The following is a 15,306-nucleotide window of genomic DNA, read 5'->3' on the forward strand; positions in this document are numbered from 1 at the left end:
TTATGATAATCTCCAATAGCCAAGATTTAAATGTGCCATAGAAAATTATGCACAACTAAGATATTGTAAGCAATTGAATAGAGCTCAAATATAAATGCATTAGTTGTAGATTTGTAACATGTATATATGCAAACATAAATGTATACAGCTATATATAAATAAAAATTGCTTTCCATTTAAAAAAACAATGTAAGTGAATGCAGAGATAATAAGAACAGTGGTATATACAACTTTTATAAATGATTAATGTTAGAATTAAATACCACATTGGAAAAGATGTCTCACTAGGTAACTGTTGGTATATTTACTCTGTCTCCATTTCTACTTTAGCAACTGTGATTTAATGGAAAGCACACATACTTGGGAGCCAAAGAAAATATATTCAAGTACTGGCACTGGCACTTACGAACTATTAAGCAAGTCACTTAACTTTCCTGTGCCTGAATTTAATTTACAAAATGGAAATCAAAAATCCATATATCATGTGGTTTTATTAAGATTTATATGAAGTACTATATCTAAAAGAGCATTGTAAACCACAGTGAGCTACAAAATAGTTTAGTTACATACTTTGAAATATTAATGTAGAACTAAAAGCCTTCAAGCCATCTGCCAAACCCCCACTCCCCAAAATAAAGCACAATTAAAATCTGAGATGATAAATCTGTTAGTTTGATAAGTATGTCTCACCACCTCTCTTCATAACCTTACCTTTGAATGAGCAGGCCCTCTTTCATTCAGAAGTTTATACTGGGGTTGGACTCTATTGAAACGGGCTAACTCATTTACCAGACACATTGCAGTTTTCTCTTTTGGGTTTGCCATTTTATCTTGGAGAGAAGCTGTAAATAAAAAGGCTATAAAGTTTTTGTGAAGAATGACTTTACAAAATGGAAGAAAAACTAGTTTTGACTTTGAAGGCAGATTGTATATTTAAATTATTTTCATGAATTTTGTATTTTAAAAATTCAAATTACCTAATGTCTTCCATTACATGCAACAGAAATATGTATCACATTTTAAACAATAAATTAAGGTAAAATTTTTCCTAAGTACCTAAGTTGTTCTATGTATATAACAGCATGCTTAAAGATTTTAAAGTAAAATTATAATAATTTTTTATCTTATAAACTTTCCTTTCCCCTCAAAAAATTTACTAGAAACACATACGTTTCCTGGTTCTTATTACTACGAAATTAAATTTTGTCTACCTTCTTGATCCTTTCATCTCAATTTTTTTCCTTCTCATTATGACATAGTATGTTAAAAAAAGCTCTAGACTTGGGAATCAGGTCCTAAGTTTAAGTATTAGCTCTTCCAACTACAATTTTTCAGTAACTCTAAACAAATTAACTCCCCTTTCTGTTTTTTTAAATAAATTTTCAAAGTTGTAAAAAGAATAATTTAACAAGTGCCCATGTACCTAACACCCAGTGCTTATTAACCATGTTCCATGTTTAACTCTTATTAAAAAAAAAAAAAAAAATAGGTGGTATTCCATTCCTGTTAAGTTCCTTATATCTTTTAGAGTATTGATGTGTGTGGTTCTAAACTCACATAAATGGTATTATAGTATTATAATAAACATTCTCACAGTTTACTTTCTTCACTCTTCATTGTGTTCTCAAGACTTTTACTTATATAGATCTAGCACATTAATTTTAATTACCATAGAATTTCTATTACAATATTGCACCAGTTTTTTAATCCACTCCTCTACTGAGACACTGGGTTGTTTCCAATTCTTCACTCTTAAAGAGAGCATGCTGTCAAATAGCTCTCAAAATGACTGTACCAAATTACCTTCCCCTACCATTTCTCTTCAAGCTCGAAAACATGGAATATAACCAAGTATTTTAATTTCTGATAATTTGATATTTGACAAATAGTATCCCATTATTGTTCTTTGGATATTTTTCTCCACTACTATTTTATGTTTGTTTGGGTTTTTTCTTGTTCAGAGACAGAGTCTCACTATGTTGCCCAGGCTGGACTCAAACCCTGGGTTCAAGCTATTCTCCCTACTCAGCCTCCCAAGTAGCTGAACTACAGGCTTCCATCCTTTTTTTTTTTTTTTTTTGTATTATAGTTATAAACTTTTCCTTTTATGGTCTGTGCTTTTTACGTCTTGCTTAGGAAGTCCTCTCTAACTGTCAAGATCTCAATGATTTTACTTAAACTCACTAAGCCTTCTGCTCTTTCTATAAAATGAGAGAAATAAACGTATCCTGCTTAAGTCCCAAAGTTGTTGTGAGATTAAGAGTTGTAAATGTATGATATGGTTTTCTAAACTATATCGCAAATACAAGGTACTATTATAGCTTCAGAATATTTTTCTAATACCACATTATTTTATCCTATATTTTTCCTTTCTCTCATTTATAGACACATTTAATTACTTTTTTCTTTCACTTCCCATAAAAAATGCCAAAAAATATTTTAAAATCTAAGCATAAAACATGCAAGTGGATTACTTCCTGCTCATTTAAACTATAGTCACAATAAATACAGTTCAATTGTAGTCACAAGAATACTTAAAATGAATGAAAATGGCTGGCTTTAGGAACTTCATCTACAAACTTCCTAGGCCAAAGTTTAATATTAAAAATAATATTCTTTTACATTTCTAATACTCTTAACAGGCCCAATAATTTGTACAATGGCTTGACTGTGAAAATTATGATTAAGAAACTATTTTATAAGAAAACTACATAAGCACCTGGTAAGACCTAAGTAAAAAGAAAGAGAATCTAAGCAACCAATTGTAGGGCCAAGACAGCTGACAGTAGATTCTACAATTAAGCCATTGTAAGGGGCTTGCAAACTAAAAAAAAAAAACTAGTAATTATTACTTTTGGGAAAAGTACAAAAAAGACAAAAGCCAAGACAGTTTTGAGAAAACCTGCATTTTATCTATTCCATTGCATATCATACAAATTTTATAAAACATCCTGTTCAATTTGGAAAGTCAGTCGTTGTAAGAAAATACAAGGTAACCTGAGACGATAATCAGTTTTGGCTTTTGCATACCATTGCATGAATTCAAGTGCAACAGACAGCACAGCCAATTTAATATCAAAAAGCAAAAGCAGAATGATAGGTTAAAAATGAGAAAATATTGAAGTCTGATAAAAATCAGCCAATTTTGCATAACGCAAATAGCATTTATGCCACCACTGTGTAATTTTCATAATTCAGTAATGCTGCATATTCAGCTGTTACAATGCAAAAAATATTAGAAGCACACAAACATAGTGTGAAAATTTTATACTATGAAAATTGCTAATAGCATAGGTTCTAAACATATTAAAAAGCGATTTAAATGGTTCATTTATAATGAACCCATTTGGTATGAAAACCTAATCTAAATCCTCTAAAGGGAAATGTTAACAAATAACATGGTATAAAACTTACATTCCATTAATTCTGACTTCCTGCTTCATAAAAGTTAACATGAATCCAATAACACATTTTAATGGGTGACTGAAGTTTTAGTGTGAGAAGTGTCCAAGATCCCACTTTGATAAAGCTTCATAATTAAAATCAAAATGTTTAAAGTTGATAAATTAGGAAATAGTCATAGTTGTAATGTTTTATTTTAAAAAGGGATTAAAACAAATAGTTGTTCATTTATTTAATGAGAAATCTTAATAGGATTCTTACTTGACAGAGAGCTCAGTAATATACCAATAACTTCTAAATTACACCAAAATTTGGATAGAGCATCTATAAAAACAAACTGGTCTATAAAATCTGAGACACATAAACAAGTTATATAAATCTTTTTTAGAGAAGTCAATAGCGCAAAAAAGTGAGAAATGCACATAATGTTACATAGGTATACATTTTCAAAGACCTATAGATGTTATTACTGAAGATATTTTGAAATAGGCTTCAAGTCAATTTGGTGGCTGGAATAGTAGTAGAGACCTACTTAGAAGTAAATAAAATTAATAAAAATGGATTCACAATCTCAGACTCTGCCACTCTGAAAGAGCAACTGCCACATGACAGTTAAGAGCCTGTTTTGGATATCTCTGTCACTTACTAATATCTGTGTGACCTTGAGAAAGTACTTAAATCTCACTTTCCCACAAACTAAAATAGAGATAATACTTCTTATCTCACTGGATAATTGTATGGATTGAATGAGATAATACCAAACACTGTTAACAATGATTAAAAATTCATTACTATTCTGATTTAAACATTTGTTAAAACAATTACACTATCATCAAATATTAAAACAGTGACATAAAAAGTCATGAAAAAAGAGCTTATAAAACTAAGTAAAAATATTCTTAGTTAAAATATTGTTATGATAAATTGATTTTACTCATACAAATATACTTCTTGGCTGGGCGTAGTGGCTCACATCTGTAATCCCAGTACACTGGGAGGCAGAGGCGGGAGGATCACTTAAGGCCAGGGGTATAAGAACAGCCTGGACAACATAGTGAGACCTCGTCTCTATAAAAAAATAAAAATATTAGCGATATGTCACGGCACATGCCTGTAATCCTTGATACTCAGAAGGCTGAGATAGAAGGATTGCTTGAGCCCAGGAGTTCCAGACTGCAATCCAGCCTGGGTGACAGAGTGAGATCCTCTCTCAAAACAAAACAAAACAAAAAACAAATATATTTCTGTAAGCAGTCTGTGAAAAGCATGTATTTGTTATTATTTTTTCCACTGACTTATAAACCCATTACGTTTGTTTCCACTGAAAAATTCTCAAATATGATATAAACTATATTAAAGGTTTATGTGTGCTAGGAAATATTCTACCTTCACTGATATGAAACTTGGTTAGATATAACTTACAACTTCGATAAGAAACACTGGTAAAATACATATTTATAATAACAGTATTTGCATATCCAACAAAAACATAAATATACTCTATTTTTAGATTCACTCTATTTTTATGTCTTCACAAAATGTCCTGGACTCTGGAATTTGAATCTTCATTTTGCCTGTTCATTTCTATGTGTAGGAACCAGTGAAAAAACATAGCAACTGTGTTCAAGTCATTGAACAAGCTACAAAATAATGTAGCTCACAGGCAAAATGATCTGTCCCCAAAGGAGTTCACAGTCTGATAGAAGAAACAGACACAGACAATAGACAAACACAATAAATCACAATATGATAAGTACTATAATAAGGCTGTTACAAAAACTCCTTAGACAAAGGGTGTATGGAAAGGCAAGTTTTAAGAGGTGGTAATTAGATAAGGAAAGCAAAAATTCACTTAGGTAACAAGGGAACGTGAGAGAAAGACAGTCCAAGCTTTTCAAGGAGTATAGACGCAGGAGAAAGCACATAAAACAACATAACTTTCTAGCAAATGCAAGCAGAACACTGGCAGAATACAGAATGCATGAGAAAAAACAGAATAAAACTATGTGACCAGAATTCACTAGAACACCAAAAGTTTCCTAAACCAGAACTTAAAGTAGCATTTTTTAAAGTAGTTCCAGCCAGAACTCTTTTTAAACAGTTTTAAACAGTTTCTGTTTTTAAACAGTTCCAGCCAGAACTGTTGCTAGTACCTCACTTCTTCGCAAGGCAAATCATTCCAAAGAACCCTTTCCATCCTTGGTCCCAGAAATGACTTGAACACAGTTTCCCTCCTTTTTTTTTTTTTTTTTTGAGACAGAGTTTCACTCTTGTTGCCCAGGCTGTAGTGCAAGGGCGCAATCTCGGCTCACCGCAACCTCCACCTCCTGGGTTCAGGTGATTCTCCTGCCTCAGCCTCCCGAGTAGCTGGAATTACAGGCATGCGCCACCACGCCCGGCTAATTTTGTATTTTCAGTAGAGACGGGGTTTCTCCATATTGGTCAGGCTGGTCTCGAACTCCCGACCTCGGGTGATCCGCTCACCTCGGCCTCCCAAAGTCCTGGGATTACAGGCGTGAGCCACCACGCTTGGCCTTAAACACAGTTTCTATGTCTCTTTACTGGTTCCCCTTTCTCTATTCTCTGCTATTGGAGGGAACTCATCCTAATTCCCAAGTAAAATAAGAAAGAAAAAAGTCAAAAGAGCAAAGGACCCTTTCGTGGGCTCTTGCCTTCTAGGAGCAATGTGACAGATATGTCCCCAGCTATTAACTAAAATAAACCTTCTATTTTCAAATTAGACCCTAACATAAGGCTGTCCAAGCAAAATTATCGACGAACTACCCAGGCATCAAACTGCTCCATTTTTAACAGTCTGTCCATTAGGAAAAAACTTAAGTTCCTCTCTCACACAAACAAAGATAAATTTCAGAAATATTAAAGTGCAAAATACAAAAATTTCACAAAAAACTAACAGAAATTAGTTAAATATCTGTCACACTCTTGTAACACAGAAGGCCTTCCTAGATATGAAAAGGAACCTAGAAGCCATAAAGGCAAAAACTGATAGTTAACAACATAAAAATATAAAACTTCTCTAAAGTAAAACATGACACATATGACACTAAAAAAGAGTCTAAGCCATTTTGAGTTAGTTTTTGTATACAGAAGAAATACTTGCAATATGTGAAGAAAGGCTAGGCGTGGTGGCTTACGTCTGGAATCCCAGCACTTTGGGAGGTCAAGGCGGGCAGATCACCTGAGGTCAGGAGTTCCACACCAGCCTGGCCAACATGGTGAAACCAGTCTCTACAAAAATATACAAATTAGCCAGGCATGATGGCGGATGCCCGTAATCCCAGCTACTCAGGAGGCTGAGGCAAGAGAATCACTTGAACCCAGGAGGTGGTGGCTGCAAGTGGAGCCAAGATTGCACTACTGCACTCCACCCTGGGCAACAGAGTGAGACTCCGTCTCAAAAAAAAAAAAAAAAAAAAAAAAAGTGAAGACAAACTGTTAACATTCATAAAATAAAAAGATACTATAAATCAATTTTTTTAAGCCAATAGGAAAAAAGGGCAAAGGTACACACAATTAATTCACATAATTTCTTGAGTAAATATACCTGTTCAAAAGAATGTTAAAGAGCCTGGCCAACATGGTGAAAGCCTGGCCAACATGGTGAAACCCTGTCTCTCTTAAAAATACAAAAATCAGCCAGGCATGGTGGCAAATGCCTGTAGTCCCAGCTATTTGGGAGGCTGAGGCACCAGAATCACTTGAACCTGGGAGGCGGAAGTTGCAGTGAACCAAGATGGCACCACTACACTCCAGCCTGGGCAACAGAGTGAGACTGTCAAAAAAAAAAAAAGAAAGAAAAATTCAAATTCCAGTGATATATAATTTTCCCCTATTAGACTGATAAAGTTTTTTTTTAATAATCATTTAAGTATTAACAAGTATGTGGGGAAAATGGGTGAGAATTCTGTTGGTGCAAATACAAATTAGTACAAAATTTTTGATGGGCAACATTGATTAAAGTTTCAATTGTACCTATCTTTAAAACAGCAATTATTAATCTGAGGATTCATACTACAGGAAGACATTTGCAATGATAATCTGGAAAACAAGACTATAATAGCAAAAACTATAAACAAGATAAATATTAGTATTTACCAAAAATTGGCTAAACTACATGAATTATGCAGCTTTGAAAAGAGAAAGAGGTACAGAGCTTATGAACCGACATGGGAAAACTTTGCAAACTGGTGAATGACAAAAGTTACAACAGCTTACTGTGTGATCATATATTTATCTTTTTTTTTTTTTTTTTTTTTTTGAGACGTTGTCTCGCTCTGTTGACCAGGCTACAGTGCAGTGGTGCAATCTCGCCTCACTGCAAGCTCCGCCTCCCAAACTCAAGCGATTCTCCTGCCTCAGCCTCCCGAGTAGCTGGGATTACAGGATGCACCACCACGCCCAGCTAATTTTTTTTTGAGACAAGAGTCTCACTCTGTCACCCAGGCTGGAGTGCACTGGTGTGATCTTGGCTCACTGCAAGCTCTGCCTCCCGGGTTCATGCCATTCTCCTGCCTCAGCCTCCCGAGTAGCTGGGACTACAGGCGCCCGCCACCACGCCCAGCTAATTTTTTGTATTTTTAGTAGAGACGGGGTTTCTCCACGTTGGTCAGGCTGGTCTCGAACTCCTGACCCCACGTGATCCACCCGCCTCGGCCTCCCAAAGTGCTGGGATTACAGGCGTGAGCCACTGCGCCCGGCCAGAGTAAGTTCTTTCTAGTCTTGAGAGTGCCACCATGGTCCTGAAAAACAGAAAAATAATGCTCAAAGATCTGATTCAAAGCAGGCCATGTTGTGCCTCCATCTCCAACTTTTCCAATGAAGCTATCTAGAGATTTAAACAGGACAAAAACACAGTGTGCCCTTACCAGTATTTAGTTTGATCAGTCTTCTTAACTTCAGTCATTCTAAATATGTGTATAATGATACCTCATGATTTTAATTTGCATCTCCCTAATGAATACTGTTAATTAACTTTTTTTCATTTGCTTATATGTCATCTGTATCTCCTGTGGTAAAGTGTCTGAATATTTTACCACTTTTGATTTTTTTTTTCTTATTGCTGAATTTGAAGCATTCTTTACACATCCTACATACAAGTTATTGATTAGACATATGCTTGGTAAAGATTTTCTTCTAGGCCAGGCGCGGTGGCTCACACCTGTAATCCCAGCACTTTGGGAGGCCGAGGCAGGTGGATCGTTTTAGGTCAGGAGTTCAAAACCAGTCTGGGCAACATGGTGAAACCCCGCCTCTATTAAAAATACAAAAATTAGCTGGGCACGGTAGTGTGCGCCTGTGATCCCACCTACTCAGGAGGCTGAGGCACAAGAATCACTTCAGCCCAAGAGGTGAGGGGCTGCAGTGAGCCAAGATGGTACCACTGCACTCCAGCCTGGGGAACAGAGCAAGACTCTGTCTCCAAAAAAAATAAATAAAGTAGTAGGAAAAAGATGAATTGCTAACAATGTTGGAGCAAATGGACAGTCATCTTAGAAAATAATAAAGGGGAATCACTATGAAAAAAATAAAAATTTATTTCCCAAACTGTGGCTTTTCTCTTTATTCTCTTACCAGTGTCTTTTAAAGAGCAGATTTTAATAGTCTAATTTATCAATTTTTATAGTTTGTACTTTTAATGTATATCTAAGAAATTATTACCTAACTGAGGTCTAAAAATTTTTTTCTCCTGTTTTCTTCCATGAACATTATAGTTTTAGGTTTTACATTTAAGTCCAGAAGCCATTTTGAGTTAGTTTTTGTATACAGTGCAAGGTATGAATCCATTTTTTGTATATCAATATCCAATTGTTTCCAATTGTGGAAAAGGCTACATTTCTCCCACTACATTGCCTTTATGCCTTTGTCAAAATTATTAGTTATCTACATATATAGGAGTTTATTTCTGGACTACCAATTCTGTTTTCACTAATCTATTTGTCTTTGTTGTTGTTGTTGTTGTTTTTGAGACGAAGTCTCGTTCTGTCGCCCAGGCTGGAGTGCAGTGGCGCGATCTCGGCTCACTGCAACCTCTGCCTCCTGGGTTCAAGCTATTCTCCCGCCTATTTACCTATTTTTATGCCAGACTATTTTACAGCTTTATAATTCTTGAAATTAGGTAGTGTTGGCTCCCACACTGTTCTTTTTCACAGTTTTTTAAAGTTCTTTAAATTTCCATATGAATTTTAGAATCACCCTGTGCAGTTCTATAAAAAAGTCTGCAAAGACTGAAATATAAGTCTCTTAAATCTATAGACTAATTTGGTGAAAATCAACATTTTAACAAAGTTGAGTATTCCAACCCACGAACAGGATATACAGTCACTTCTCATTATTGAGATAATAATGTGTCAATGACTGTTACGTGAATTAGCAATTATAGAGCCATTGCTCTCAGGGGAACTAAAGTATTAGGTTCTTGCAAGCTTCTGGTGACATTTTTGTGAACTGATCATATGTCATGTTTTATGTGTTTCTGTTTAAAGACTTCTTGTCTAGATGTATTACTAATATGTTAGTGATTCATTAACATTGAACTCACATCCAATAGTACTGTTTAACTCCTGCCTGAATAAGGCTTATCTAATACACATATTTTCTCCGTAAGGCATATCAGAGCCTCCTGGTACTTAGAAACACTATATGGCACTTAAACATTACACTTTAAACATTTTAAACATCAAAATAACCAAAAAGCACAAACATGCAAAAAACGCAGCACTAAATAAACCAAGAAGGGCTACTTGCTTACAATATGAAACCCAAAATAAGAAAGCAGAGCATTGTCTTGTTTGATCCCAGCTGGGTATGTGTGCACCGGGTGATTCAAAATGTTTTGCCCCTGCAAGTGTCTGAGAATGACCACAAAAGCACTGCAAGTATTGGTTTTGGGGTTACAAATAAAAATTAGTGAGTAAGCAAATTCCCAGGTAAAGAATCCATGAATAATGAGAATCAACTGTATCTTATTTAGGTATCCTTTAATTTCTTGCAGCAGTATTTTGTAGTTCTCATTTTCTTTAACATATTTTGTTAGACTTATCCCTAAGCAGTTCATATTTTTTATGCTTTTGAAAATGCTACTCTTTTATTTTCATTTATGATTGTTCTCTGCTAATATATAGAAACACAATTGGTTTTTGCATACTGCTCTTCTATCCTGCAACTCTGCTATACTAATTCATTAGTTCTAATAGGATTCCATCAGATTTTCTACATAGACAAGCAGGTCATCTGTGAATAAGGACAGTTTTATTCATTTCTTTCCAATCTGAATACCATGTATTTCCTTCTCTTGCATGATGGCATGGGCTAGAACCTCCACGGCAACATCAAACGGAACTGGTTAAAGTGGACATCCCGTCTTCTTCTTTTTTTAAAAAAAGGGTCCAGTTTCGGCCGGGCGCCGTAGCTCATGCCTGTAATCCCAGCATTTTGGGAGGCTGAGGCGGGTGGATCACAAGGTCAGGAGATCAAGACCATCCTGGCTAATCTGGTGAAACCCCGTCCCTACTAAAAAATACAAAAAAATTAGCCAGACATAGTGGCTGGTGCCTGTAATCCCAGCTACTAGGGAGGCTGAGGCATGAGAATGGCATGAACTCATGAGGCGGAGCTTTCAATGAGCCGAGATCGTGCCACTCCAGGATGGGCGACAGAGCAAGACTCTCTCAAAAAAAAAAAAAAAAAAAGGTCCAGTTTTTCACCAATAAGTACAAGGTCAGCTAATAAGGTTTTTCATAGAAGCACATTAGCAGACTGGGAAAGTTCACTTCCACTCCTAGTTTGCTGAGAGTCTTTATGATACTGAATATTAGATTTTATCAAATGATTTTTCTGCATCTATTGAGATGATCATGTGATTTTTGCTTTTTAGTTCATTAATATGGTAAATTACACTACTGATTTTTTTGAACATTAAACCAACCCCACATTCCTGAGATAAACTCCACATGGTCATAACATATTATCTTTTTAATAAACTGTTGAATTAGATTTGCTGAAAATTTGTTTAGGTTTTTGCAATTGTATTTATGAGACATACTGGTCTGTAATTTCCTTAAAATGTATTTGTCTGATTCTGGTATCCCAGTAATGCTGGCATTATGAGCCTTGTAAAAAATTCCTTCCACTTCAATATTTTTAAAAGCACATAAAATTGATATTACTTTTTCCTTAACTCGTATAATTCACCAGTGAAACTATCTGGACCTAGAGTTTTCTTTTTAAGTAGACTTTTACTACAATTTTTATTTCTTTAACATATAAAAAGCTACTCAGGGCCAGGCATGATAGCTCATGTCTGTAATCCTATCACTTCAGGCCAAAGCAAGAGGATCACTTGAGCCCAGGAGCTGGAGACCAGTCAGTGCAACATGGTGAAACCTTATCTCTACAAAAATTAAAAATAAAAAAATTAGCCAGGCATGGTAGCATGTGCCTGAAGTCCCAGCTAGGAGGCTGAAGTGGGAAGATCACTTGAGGTCAAGGCCACAGTGAGCTATCATCAGACCACTGCTCTCCAGCCTGGGCGACAGAGTGAGACCCTATCTCAAAAAAAAAAGCTATTCATGTTATCCATTTTCTTCTTCCTTTCTTCCTTTGGGATTAATTTGCTCTTCTTTTTCTAGTCTCTTAAGATGGAAGCTGAAGTCAAATATTTGAGTTATTTGAGTTCATTCTTCTTTCAAAATATATACATTTGGAGCTATAAATTTCTCCCTAAATACTGTTTTAGTAATATCTTCTAATGTTGTATTGCTGTTGTCATTTAGTTTAAAATACTTTCTAATTTACCTCTCCTTCTTTTTAAACCATAGATTACTTATATTTTTTAATTTCCAAATATTTAGAGATTTCCCAAGAATCTTTCTGTTAATGATTCCTAATTCCACTGTAATCAGATACAATTTTTTAATGACTTGAATCCTTTTGAATTCATTTAAGACTTGTTTCATGGCCAGGCACTGTGGCTCACGCATGTAATCCTAGGAGTCTGGGAGGCAGAGGCAGGAGAATCACCTGAACCCAGGAGTTCAGAGAATCAGGCTGAACCCAGCCTGGGCAACACAGTAAGATCACAACACTACAAAAAAAAAAAAAAAAAAGAATATTAGCTGGGTGTGGCGGCACACATTTATAGTCCTAGATACTCAGGGAGCTGAAATGCGAGGATTGTTTGAGCCCAGGAGGTCAAGGCTGCAGTGAGACATGGTGGTACCACTTCACTACAGCATGAACAAAGCAAAACCCCACCTCCAAAAAAAAAAAAAAAAAGTGCTTTATGGCCCAAAATACGGTTTATCATTGCAAATGTTTTGGATAAACTTGTGAACAAATATGTATTCTACTCTTTTTAGGTACAGTGTTCTATAAATGCAATCAAGTCAAGTTGGTTAACAGTTATTCAAGTCTACCATATCTTTGATCATTTTCTGTCCACTTCTATCAATTACTGACAGGGGTTACTAAAATCTCCAATTATGACTGGATTTCTCAATTTCTCCTTGCATTTCTATTAGTTTTTGTTTCATGTGTTTTGAAGCTCTGTTATTAGGTGCATAAACATGTAACATCATTATATCCTCTTAACTGACCTCTTTACCATTATAAATGAAATGACCTTCTTTATCCCTGGAAATATTCCTTGCTCTGAAATATACTTTAATATTAATATAGCCACTCCAAGTTGCTTTTGACTAGGTTACCATATTATATCTTTTCCCATTCTTTTACTTTTAACCTGTTTATGTTTATAAACTATTTCTTGTAGGCAAGCATATAGTTGGATCTTGCTTTTATATCCAATCTGACAAATTCAGCCTTTAAATTGGAGTGTTTAGACTATTTACATTTAGTGTGATTATTCATATGGTTAGGTTTGATTCTATCATCTTGCTATTTATATTTGTCCCATTTGGTGTTTGTTCCTTTTTTCTTATTTTTTGACTTCTGTTGAATTATTTTGTGTGACTCCATTTTATCTCCTTTTTATTGGCTTATTAGTTGTAACTCTCTATTTTGCTATTTTAGGGGCTACTCTAGAGTTTACAGAATACATTTTTAACTTACCACAGTCTATCTTCCAGTGATATTATCACCTCACACAGAGCAAAAGAATCTTATAACAGTATACCTCCATTTCTCCCTCCCTGCCTTTTAGCTATTGTTATCATGCATTTTACTTTTAGATAAGTTATAAACCCCACAACAGCTTGTTAATATATTTGCTTTAAGCAGTCAGTTATCTTTTAAGGAGATTTAACTAATAAGAAACAAAATCTTATGTATTTACCCAAGTAGTTACCATTTCTAGTGTTCTTTCTTTCATGTAACTCCATATTTGCATCTGGTATCATTTTCCTGCTGTCTGAAGAATTGCTTTTAAATTTTCTTCCAGAGGGGAAATGTTAGCAATAAATTCTTTCTGCTTCTATGTTGTAAACATCTTTATCTCATCTTTATTTTAGAAACATATTTTTGTCAAATACAGAATTATATATTGACATTTTTCATCTTTCAGTACTTTAAAGATGCTTCCCCAGTTTGTTTGCTTATATCGTTTCTGATAAGTCTATTAAGATAATCATCTTTATCTTTCTTCCTCTACACACAAAATGACCATATCTCCTTCTCTGACTGCTTTTCAGATTTTCTCTTTATCATTTGCTTTCAACAATTTGATTATAATGTACAGTAAGTCCTCACTTAACATCATCAGTAAGTTCTTGGAAGCTGCAACTTCAAGTGAAACAAAGTAGAATAGAACCAATTTTACCATGGTCCAATCAATATAAACAAGTGTTAAGTTCCTACAGTGTATTTCTAGTTACAAAAACATCACCAAACTTCTAAATAAATACCAAAACACTTCTAATATTTAACAATGAAATCAATGTGAGCTACACATACACTTAAGAAAGATTAATAAAAACAAGTAAGATAATTATTTACCCAATTCTTCTAGTTCAGGGTCACAGGTGGTCAAAGCGTATCCTAGCCGCTCAGGGCACAAGGCAGAAACCAGCCTTAGACAGGATGCTATTCCATACTAGAGTGCGCGCGTGTGCGCACACACACACCCCGACTAACTCATACTGGAACAATCTAGAGAAGCCAATTAACCTAATGTGCATATCTCTGGCAATCTAGAGAAGCCAATTAACCTAATGCTCACATCTCCCTAATGTGGGAGGAAACTGAAGTCCCAGAGAAAACCCATGTAGACATGGGAAGAACATGCAAACATTACACCAATACTGGCCCCAGCCAGGAATTAATTCTTTTTCTCTCATCAACATTATGACAAAATGATGTTGAAACATTATTTGAGGACCTGCTATACCTTGGTGTAGTTTTACGTTTCTTATACTTAAAACTCATTCAGCTTCTTTATCTGTAGGTTTATGGCTTAAGTCTAAAACATTTTTGGCCATTATTTCTTAAAATACATTCTTCTGTATATTATGTCCCTTGAGAACTACAATTATTCGTCTACTTGGCTGCTTGAGTGTCCCACAGCTCACTGACTTTTTTTCTTTTTTCTCTATGCTTCATTCTGGATGGTTTCTATTGCTCTGCCTTCAAGTTAATTCATAATTTTTTCTGCAATATCTAATTTACCATTAATCTCATACCATATATTTTTCATCTCAGTTGTAGTTTTCATCGTTGTAAGTTTGATATGGGTCTTTTTGTCTCTTCTGTATCTCTAACTTTTTGAATACATGGAATACAGTTATAATGTTTTAATGCCCTCTGCTAATTCTATCATCTGTGTCAGTTCCATGTCAATTTTGATTGATGATTCTCATAATTATGGGTCATATTTCATGCTTCTTTGCATACATGGTAATCTTTAACTGAATGACAAACCTTGTTCATTTT

The 15,306-nt window shown here is 35.0% G+C and overlaps 1 protein-coding gene across 22 annotated transcripts in view; it reads right to left on the reverse strand.

The window, feature by feature from the left end:
* Nucleotides 1-15,306, reverse strand: part of STAU2 (staufen double-stranded RNA binding protein 2) — a 331,631-nt gene that overhangs the window by 293,019 nt on the left and 23,306 nt on the right. For 4 of the 22 annotated variants that reach the window (XM_054560824.2, XM_054560819.2, XM_054560827.2 and 1 more), the window contains exons 1-2: nt 3,415-3,530; nt 712-842 (exon numbers count right to left, since the gene is read on the reverse strand). In XM_054560824.2, coding sequence (XP_054416799.1) covers nt 712-842; nt 3,415-3,421 — 138 coding nt within the window. In that variant the 5' untranslated portion in view covers nt 3,422-3,530. 22 annotated transcript variants of the gene reach the window in all.

The sequence above is a fragment of the Pongo abelii genome, chromosome 7 (assembly GCF_028885655.2).
Source record: "Pongo abelii isolate AG06213 chromosome 7, NHGRI_mPonAbe1-v2.0_pri, whole genome shotgun sequence".
NCBI lineage: Eukaryota > Metazoa > Chordata > Mammalia > Primates > Hominidae > Pongo > Pongo abelii.